The sequence below is a fragment of the Blastocystis sp. subtype 4 genome (assembly GCF_000743755.1).
Source record: "Blastocystis sp. subtype 4 strain WR1 chromosome Unknown seqid_0012, whole genome shotgun sequence".
NCBI lineage: Eukaryota > Bigyra > Opalinata > Blastocystidae > Blastocystis > Blastocystis sp. subtype 4.
The window spans coordinates 45,909-55,742 of NW_014569535.1; the positions used below are offsets into that span (position 1 = coordinate 45,909).

Sequence of the window (9,834 nt, forward strand, 5' to 3'; positions counted from 1 at the left end):
ACGAGCCGTTTAGTTATTCAATTCCTTGATAATCAATACTTCCCTTCAAATGACAATAAATCATTCCCTAAGCTATGCTTGCCAAATTTGAGACAAAGAGCAGTCGTGTGAAAGGAATTTCTTTCCATCCGACACGCCCCTGGTTGCTCTGCTCTCTTCATGACGGACAAATCCAATTATGGGACTATCGTGTAGGAACCCTTCTTGAAACGTTCGACGAGCATGATGGTCCCGTTCGAAGTGTGGACTTTCACTCAACACAACCTCTCTTCGTTTCTGGAGGAGATGACTACAAAATCCGTGTGTGGAACTACAACAACAAACGGTCTCTATTCACTCTGATGGGTCACCTTGACTATATCCGTACAGTCCAGTTCCATCCCGAGAATCCCTGGATTGTCAGTTGTTCCGATGACCAGAATATCCGAATCTGGAATTGGCAGAGTCGAGAGTGTATTGCCGTTCTCACAGGTCACAATCATTATGTCATGAGTGCTCAGTTCCATCCTAAGGAGGATCTTATTGTCAGTGCATCCCTCGATCAAACGATCCGTGTGTGGGATATTTCTGGATTAAAGCAAAAGGGCTCTAAGATGTCCAGTGGTCCAAAGACAGCAAGAAGTGTTATCGGTCATTTGGGAACCGATATTGTAGGTACTGTGAAGTATGTACTTGAAGGTCATGAACGAGGTGTGAATTGGGCCAGTTTCCATCCTGAACTTCCACTTATCGTTTCAGGTTCAGATGATCGCATGATCAAGATCTGGAGAACCAATGAAACTAAGGCCTGGGAGGTGGATACGCTTCGAGGTCATACCAATAATGTTAGTTGTGTCATGTTCCATCCTCGAGAAGATCTGATCTTATCAAATAGTGAAGATCACAGTATTCGTGTGTGGGATAGTACTAAACGAATTGGTATTCAATCGTTTGTCCGTGCTCACGATCGATTCTGGATTATTACTGTTCATAAGAAACAGAACCTCCTTGCTGCTGGTCACGATTCAGGAACTGTCGTATTTAAGCTGCGTCGAGAACGTACTCCCTTTGCCGTTTATAAGAGTTACTGTTTCTATGTGAAAGATCGTTATTATCGTATTCGTGAAATCGATGGAGCCGCACGCGATATCGTTTTGATGCCTATTGCACGAGGTCCTGCTGCCTCGAACAATGCTGCACGTTGTCTCCAGTATAACACGTATTGTCCTAATGAGTTTATGCTTTTGATGCATAATAATGAAGAAGGAGGATCATATGAACTAATTTCATGCAATCAGAAACTGGAAACAGAGAAGGTTACACCAACAGTGAAAGCAGGATCAGCTCTTTCTGTATGCTTTGTAAGTCGTAGCAAATTCGCTACTTTGGAATCCAGAGATACTCTGTTCCTTCGTAATATCGATAATATTGTACGCATTCATACTCTTCCTAAATATATAGGTTACAAAGCGAATTCCTCTTCCTATTACAGGCTGTACACGTCTCTTCCCTGGTGGATGTTCAGGTCGTGTCTTGTTGTCCTCTCAAGATACCTTGGCTCTCTTCGATACAAATTCCTTCCAGATTCTCGGTTCTTTTACTATAAATGGAGTGAAGCGTGTCCAATGGAGTTCAGACAATACTCAACTGGCTGTAATGACAGCACACAATGTGTTCCTATTGACTCGAGATCTCTCGATGATGTGTTTTGTGACAGAGACATTGCGTGTAAAAGATATCTTGTGGGAGGAGCATAATGTGTTGCTCTACTCAACTCTTTCTCAAGTGAAATATCTCCTTCCTTCAGGAGAGAAAGGTGTAGTTCGTTCATTAGATGACCCTGTGTATTTGGCTTGTATTCGTGGTAACACCCTCTTTGCGTTTAATCGTGAGAATACTTTAGTGAAACTTCAGATTGATCCTACTGAGTATATGTTTAAGGTCGAAATGATTGGGGAATAACACTTTAGATGGCACTGGAGAAAAAACACTATCGGGAGGCAATTCGAATCATTCGTACTAGCAAGGTTGATTCACATGCGATAATTGGATATTTGCAGCGAAATGGATTTGAGGATATTGCTCTGTATTTCGTTACTGAACCTCGAGCTCGATTTAACTTGGCTATCCGATGTGGAAACCTGGATATTGCTCAAGAGTGTGCTACCCAGCTGGATGAAGCATCAATTTGGAGAGAACTTGCAGAAGAAGCTTTGCGACAAGGGAACTATGCTATTGTAGAGACCTGCTATCAGCAAACGAAGAGTTTCGAGAAACTCTCCTTCTTGTATGTGGTCACGGGAAATCGTGCAAAGTTGGAGAAGATGTTAAAGATTGCGGAGCTCCGTCAGGATATGATGAGTCGTTTCTTCAATGCTATGTACTTGGGTGACGTACGTGCTCGAGTGAAGGTCTTGCTTGATGTGAATCAAACCACACTGGCATACATCACCGCTGTGAGCTATGGACTTGAAGAGGAAGCCAATTCGATTCGAGCGTTGTTGGAAGAACAGAAACTCCCTGTTCCAGATGTGGCTCCTGCAACAACCCTGCTGACTCCGCCTACTGCGGTAGAGCAGGAAGGCGAGTATCCTTTGTTGGAGATGCCTCGATCAGTGTTTGATCGAGTGATGGAAGAGGAAGCACGTGGTGAGCCCGAGGTCACTGCTGAGCAAACATTAGAAGAGGAGTTCAAATCTGTTGGAGAGGAAGAGGAAGAGTCTTCCGAAGCCAAGAATGAATGGGATGATGATCTTGGCTTCTCTGATAACGGAGAGACTGGTTGGGGCGATGATCTGGATCTCTCTGATGAAGAAACAGTACCTATGAAGCAGGAAGAGGAGAAGGAATGTCCCTCTGCTGGAGCAGATGTAGCAACACAGTGGTGTCAGCACTCTTCATTGGCTTATGATCATGCCTGTGCTGGAAATGTGGACTCTGCCTGTCAGTTACTGAATCGTCAGATCGGTCTGAAGGATGTGAAGGTATTGTCCGATATCCTCCGAAGCTGTTATCTGAGTGTTCAGGCTGTTTCTGTCGGTTATCCATCCATGCCAGCCCTCTCGGTTCCTCTTCAGCGTTCCACATCACCTTCGCTTCCTTTGTCTGTGTATCGTCTCCAGCATGCCGTTCAGTTGGTGAAAATGGGTCTAAAATGTTTCCAAGCAGGTCGTTTTGAGGATACTCTCAATGCTTTCAAGTCTCTCCTCGTGATCGTACCAATGGTTCTCGTAGATTCTAAAGAAGATGAAGCAGAATTGAAACAATTTGTAGAGATGGCTAGAGAGTATATCATGGCAGTCCAGATTGAGTTAACACGTCGTGAAACTCCTGCTGGATCTCCTCGAAATCTTGCTCTCTCAGCCTTCATGACTCAATGCAAGTTACAGAATCCTCATGTTCTTCTGACCCTTAATAGTGCAATGGTAGCAGCTTTCAAAGCTGAGAATTTCATTGATGCAGCTGGATTCGCCAACCGCATTCTGATGAACCCAGAGATCAAGTCACCTCGCAATGCTCCACTGGAACAGAAGGCACGCAAGGTCCTGCAGCGAAGTGAACGAGAAGGTCGCAATTCTGTGGATACAGGAGTGACTCTGGATCGTGTGTATGTGTTAGATTGTGCAACCATGCAGCCTATGGATCATTCTGCGGAGATTGTCAAGTGTCCTTTCTGTGGAGTATCCTATGCGGTGGAGAACAAGGGAAAGCTGTGCTCTATCTGTGGAATGAGTCAAATTGGATTGGAAACCGTGGGACTGGTGTGTATGAATGCCAGAAAGTGCTATGTTTGTTTCAAGAAACAGCGAACTAAAGCAAACTCTTCTGACGGCGACCTGTCAAAGTTCTACAGATGAACCACAAATCATACGCGAACGTTCTCTTCTCCTCGTCATCAACTTCTTCGTCGTCTATTAGCTCCTCGAAATGCGTGAGTAACTCTAAGAACTCCTTGGATACATATGAAAACATGTACAGAGCACCAATTTGAATTCTCTGCATCTACAAAACTATCAGAGAATCCGAATCACTCACTTCTACACTTCGCATACGAGCAACCAGAGAACGCATGTTACGAGAGTAGAATTCAGTCGTTTTATTCATTTCCTGAAAACATCTGAACGCTTCACCCTCATTTCTCCACATCTTTGGAGCCATTTTAGGGACAAACATTCTTTTCCTTTAGGATCATCATCAACAACATACCGTTGGAAGCGCATAGCCTTAACAAACTGTCTTGGAATACCACCAAACGCCCTTGCTGACATTTCCAAAGAATGAATCGCTGTTCTCAAAAGAACGAAAAAACCGCGGAACTCGTCTCTTCTTTCACTGTCAATAACTCGTTCCCAAAGAGTTAGTTGGTGTCAAAAATATGTCTGGTGCTTTTGATCATCACAATCAAGTTTGACTGTCAATGGTTTATAAGATTCTAGGATGCAACGGTGTATGTTGGTAATCTGGACGAAAGGGTGGATGAGGAATTGATATGGGAGTTGTTCTTGCAGGTATTTTCAAATTGAATGATTTTATGGATAGTTCGGACCTGTCGTTTCAGTGTCAATGCCAAAGGATAAAGTCACAAATACACATCAAGTTTGGACCAATTCAATTCATTCATAATTAGGGTTTTGGTTTTGTTGAATTCCAAAACGAGATTGACGCGGAGTATGCAGTTCGTGTGACTGGAAATGTCGCATTGTATGGAAAAAAGATTCGAGTAAATAAAGCAAATATGGATAAGAAGACACTGGATGTCGGTGCAAATTTGTTTATTAGTAATTTGGCTCCTGAAGTTGATGAAGATGCTCTTAAAACCACATTTATGGCCTTTGGGCAGTTCGCTTGCGAACCGAAAGTGAGTTTATTCGAATTCTCTCAAGCGTAGATTGCTCGAGATCCAGAAACAAATATCAGTAAGGGATATGGGTTTGTCAACTATACATCGTTTGAAGCTTCAGATTATGCAATTGAAAGTATGAATGGCCAAGTAGGTGTATTCACACTATTTTGAATCTCAGTATTTCTATAATCGTCAAATTGTTGTTCAATATGCCTTCAAGAAGGAAACAAGAGGCGAACGACATGGATCTGCTGCAGAGCGTCTATTAGCTGGTAGCAACCCTGATCGTGCTCGTATTGCTGCGATGATGTCAACTATGGTACCACCAATGGCTGCTGCTCCGATGGCTGCTGCTCCGATGGCAGCAGTTCCTCCAGCTCAACCTGGAATGATGCCAATGATGCAACCTGGAGTGATGAATGCTCCTATGCAGCCTGGAGTGATAGGTACTCCTATGCAACCTGGAGTAATGGGTGCTCCAATGCAGCCTGGAATGATGGGTGCTCCTATGCAGCCTGGAATGATGAGTACTCCCATGCAACCTGGAATGGTAGGCACCCCTATGCAGCCTGGAGTGATGGGTGCTCCGATGATGGGAGGAATGGCTCCTATACAGTAATTCTGTGTTTTATATCTGAAATTATTTGTGGGACCAAACAAGATAAAGCACAGAACATTTACATTTCGGCTCATAATAGGACAAATAGGTCACACATAAAGACTGAATTGCAGGAACATTGGGATAGAACATACGAATATTTAGTACATCATTCCGTAGAACCTCTGAAGCATTGCAGCCATCTATTTCTCAGATGTCAATAAAAATCTACTGGACTCTTTGATTCGTGTATTCAAGTCTGTTAAGATAGAAACAATAATATTAGCATCTCTTTGGAAGATCTGCAGGGCAGCATGATACGAAGAATTGACAATACGAACATCCCCTATTCCTAAAGCAAATAACCTTTTCCTACCATTCGATACTAACCACTTCAGTATCAACATCGTGTTATTCCGTACATTAATACTTCCACTACTATAGTTAATCTCAATCAATGCCTCCAGTCCCTTCATCTCATAGAAATCATTTGCTACATAGACTATAACTAAATCCATCATACTATCAGAACCATCTTGTATAAGTTCGTAAATGAATTGAAGAAACAAAACGATCCGATCAACCGAAGTGGATTCTGTAAGCTTCAAATAATTTATAATCGTTCCCATGCCGATCCATTGAGAAACAGACTGCAAGAGAATCGAATCTAAGTGTTAATCTCTAGTCTTCCCCACTGTGGTTCACAACCTCCATCAATATACTGAGCAATTTATCAAATACAGACAAAGATACAAACCGAAATGTTAAAACAGCAAGATTCCGTAAATAGGGACTATTTTTTAGATAGTCTAAAAACACGTCTATTTAACAAGAACTCAGAAAGCCATACCTCCCTCTCTCTGTCTGCAAATCCGATATTCATGAACAATTTGATTCAACTCCTCCTCACTAACACTGTCCGAATTACATCGTAACAGGTTCTCAAACGTGCTGAAAGAGTGAGTGACAGAGGAGCTCTCACTCATGGTTGGTGATTGCTCAGAGTTGAACCATGAGAAGAAAGATCCCTGATTAAGATGACTGTTTGAAGCACACGCTGTTTCACGATATGTCACAGACTTTCCATCATTTTGGATACGCCGTACACTTGATCGATGCCCCTTCGAGATCATGATATGTTTCGAGTCTGCTGTAGGTGTAACAGGAGTTCCGTTAACAGTGGATTGTGTACTGACATCTGTCATAAGTTGGGAGGAACTCACTGTTAGAGTCATATCAGTCAAACCATAGCGAATGAAGGCCTCTCGACCTTCTCGTACAGCGACACTCGGTGAGAGCATAGAATCCATCATTTCAGCGGGGATCAAAGGATCCATGTAGGCCGAAGGACGATCCAAAGGAAAATTCGGGGAATCATCGTCACTATGAGAAATATTCACACCTTCCTGAGAGGAGAAGGTACTTCCGTTACCTCTTGTAGAGAGTCTTCGAATTTCGGTGACTGTATCTGGAGTCTGAGGTAAAGTAACAAGAGGAAGATTATCGCGATACACTCTCCTCGAAGAGTTTGAGTTTGTTAATTGAATATCTCCAGAATATCCAATTAAACCAGAAGTAGGCATGAGGCGAAGATACTTCTTCCAATTCTTCTCGATTGGGGCATCTTTCAATTCAGCAGCTTCACCTGTAAGATAGTCACAGGGAAGGGTAACTGGCTGATACAAATGAAGACTATGCTGGGTGGAAATCAGTGTATATTTGTTCAGAGCTGTTCCACCAGGAAACGAGTATCTGCATGGATGCATATATGTGTTTACACAATCATCATCCTATCCAGAATAAATGGAATTCAAGAATTACCTCACTTTCAGAATCCTCTACAAAATTGTCAGGACAAGTGATTGAACCAATATTTGACTCAAATACAGAAATAGATGGATCCATATCAATCAAGCGACATCCTGACAGAAACAACTCTTTTTCATCGATATGAAGGATTTGAAGAACTGCCTATATATTACACATATCAGCAAATGGATACAGCATAGATTTCTTCCAGAGTGATCTTTCCTGGAACACAAAGGGTCACAATACCATCTCCACAATTCAAAGATACATAAACAATGCTATCTGGGGTGATGATATCAATAGAATCCTCTTTCACAGCTGCATTCCATAAAACCTCACCACCACCTTGAATAAGTTCTCCATTATAATAAAACTTGATATTTTCTTGTGTAATATCAAATTCTCTCTATAACTGATTGAAGAGTTAAGCAGTGACCAATAGGAAGTCATAGACCGAACCCAGTGGATCTGAATCTCGTAAGGGGATTCGGATGTCAATAGAGTCTGTCTCATGTAGTCGTGCCTTCAACACAAGCAACATGACAGAATCTTTACTTATCTTATTAAACAAACACACTACTAATATACAAAACCCATATAAAACAGCCTAGTGATTACCACTGGTTCTCAGCAGCGGGCTGATTCCAACCATCCTCAGTAGGAGCAGCAACCTCAGTATCAGGTTCAGCCTCAGCAGCGGCAGCCTCAGCAGAAGCTCTCTGGGACTCCTCAATTTCCTTGGGATCACGAGCGAAGAAGAGATCGACACAAGCCTCCCACTCAGCATCGCGGTCCACAATTCCACGAATACGGAGCACCTCACGAGCGAGGAACCACATCATAAGACCAATGGACAACTTTCCCTTGGTGTTGCAGGGAATAGCACAATCCACGTACTCCAGAGGAGAATCAGTATCACAGAAAGCAATGGTAGGGATGTTGACGCAAGCAGCCTCACGGATAGCCTGACGATCGAAGCTGGGATCAGTGACAATCAAGAGACGAGGCTCACGGAACTGCTTAGTGATCTGGTTGGTGAAGGTTCCAGCAGTATAACGGCCGGAGATGGTCTGGCAACCAGTGTACTTGCAGAACTTCAGAACAGCACGCTGAGAGTTCTCACGAGCACCAATCACGATGACATCCTGAGGGTTTTCAATAGCAGCAATGATACGGGCAGCAAGCACCAGCTTCTCCCAAGTCTTGGAGAGGTTGATGATATGAACTCCCTCCTTAGTGCGACGGAACACGTAGTCCTTCATCATGTAGTTGAGATTCTTGGTTCCGTAGTGAATACGAGCAACGAGCATCTTGCGAACATCGTCTTCACTATTCTCTTATTTGAGTATCATACCACCTACGTGGGCTTGTTAAAGGCCATTTGTTGTATAGAAATGGGAATTGAATTGAATTATGAAAACACAAAATAAGTACAATGCAATCGTCGAAAATAGCTCGTAGTGGCGATTGTAATCCTCGTGTTAAAATTCTTTAAAGCTTGATTTGTTTTACATTCATATGGTTAATAAACTAGACTTGATTTGCAGTGAAAGTCTTTGCATCACTCTAAAGACTTCGTTTATGACTCTCAGAGAAGTTAACATCGTTTTACAACAATCACAAATACGTGCAAAAGTAAGTTGATAAACTGATTGAAAATCTCCACAATATTCATTTTTGAGATCAACAACAAAAGTAGATGTTTGCAGATCGGTTACCACAAATAGACCCGAATTCAAGCAGTGGTTTTCCCTGTTTCTCCTTTGGTTAATCGGTCATTTCGCCTTGGTGTAGAATGGAACCATCGCATATTCCCGCCGAGTCTGTAGCTGAGTGTTCCGACGATGAAATTAATAGAATCGGTAAGTAAGTGATGAAGTGATGCTCACTATCAGAAACGCTTACTCCAGTAATCGGAATTGATTATGCGGATAATGAGGAAAGGCTTAACACCATGGCTGATGCCTTTCGAACGATTCTAAGAGTACGGTGGAATGACATTTTTGTTAATGTGTAGTGCATTGGAGAAGATCCCGAGAGAGAAGGATTGAGGAAAACTCCAATGAGAGCAGCCCAGGCAATGTTGTTTTGTTGTCAGGGATATTCACAGAACCTGGAGGTCAATTCTGTTATCCCTATTATGATGAATAGAGTGTAATTAATAATGCTGTGTTTGAAGATGCGTTTGATGACATGATCATTGTGAAGGATATTCCAATGTTCTCCATGTGCGAGCATCACCTTCTTCCCTTTTATGGGAAGGTTCATATTGGTTACATTCCGAAGGGCAAAGTATTGGGTTTGAGTAAACTCGCTCGTATAGCAGAAATATCGTGCCGTCGGTTACAACTGCAAGAACGAATCACACGTGAAATTGCTGAGAATGTTATGAAAGCAGTTGACTGTGAAGGAGTGGGTGTAGTAGTTGAAGCAGAGTAAGAGAAGAAGAGGGGTTCAATAAATAGACATATGTGCATGTGCATGCGAGGCGTGCAAAAAGTGGGCTCACGGACAATCACAAGTGCAGTCTTGGGAACCTTCCGTCGTGATCCACGAACTCGTGGAGAGTTCTTTTCAAATATCAATCATCATTAATCATGTTTAT

The 9,834-nt window shown here is 42.5% G+C and overlaps 5 protein-coding genes across 5 annotated transcripts; 3 read left to right on the forward strand and 2 right to left on the reverse strand.

The window, feature by feature from the left end:
- Positions 1–74: 74 nt before the first annotated feature.
- On the forward strand, positions 75–3,836 carry JH06_0836 (coatomer subunit alpha-1-like protein; the record flags this gene model as incomplete). Its single annotated transcript, XM_014674285.1, has 3 exons — positions 75–1,409; positions 1,441–1,920; positions 1,950–3,836. The coding sequence occupies 3 exons, from the start codon at positions 75–77 to the stop codon at positions 3,834–3,836; spliced, it is 3,702 nt and encodes a 1,233-aa protein (XP_014529771.1).
- Positions 3,790–4,247, reverse strand: JH06_0837 (hypothetical protein; the record flags this gene model as incomplete). Its single annotated transcript, XM_014674286.1, has 4 exons — positions 3,790–3,826; positions 3,851–3,981; positions 4,021–4,159; positions 4,186–4,247. 4 exons carry the CDS (start codon positions 4,245–4,247, stop codon positions 3,790–3,792), a joined length of 369 nt encoding a protein of 122 aa, XP_014529772.1.
- A 107-nt stretch (positions 4,248–4,354) lies between these two features.
- Positions 4,355–5,441, forward strand: JH06_0838 (hypothetical protein; the record flags this gene model as incomplete). The annotated part of the gene is made up of 6 exons (XM_014674287.1): positions 4,355–4,384; positions 4,416–4,487; positions 4,519–4,575; positions 4,607–4,837; positions 4,868–4,895; positions 5,269–5,441. The coding sequence occupies 6 exons, from the start codon at positions 4,355–4,357 to the stop codon at positions 5,439–5,441; spliced, it is 591 nt and encodes a 196-aa protein (XP_014529773.1).
- Positions 5,442–7,843: 2,402 nt separating this feature from the next.
- JH06_2050 (ribosomal protein S2) lies at positions 7,844–8,610 on the reverse strand (the record flags this gene model as incomplete). The annotated part of the gene is made up of 2 exons (XM_014674288.1): positions 7,844–8,558; positions 8,591–8,610. The coding sequence occupies 2 exons, from the start codon at positions 8,608–8,610 to the stop codon at positions 7,844–7,846; spliced, it is 735 nt and encodes a 244-aa protein (XP_014529774.1).
- A 414-nt stretch (positions 8,611–9,024) lies between these two features.
- Positions 9,025–9,824, forward strand: JH06_2051 (GTP cyclohydrolase 2; the record flags this gene model as incomplete). The annotated part of the gene is made up of 5 exons (XM_014674289.1): positions 9,025–9,091; positions 9,125–9,213; positions 9,247–9,357; positions 9,381–9,664; positions 9,695–9,824. The coding sequence occupies 5 exons, from the start codon at positions 9,025–9,027 to the stop codon at positions 9,822–9,824; spliced, it is 681 nt and encodes a 226-aa protein (XP_014529775.1).
- Positions 9,825–9,834: the final 10 nt, after the last annotated feature.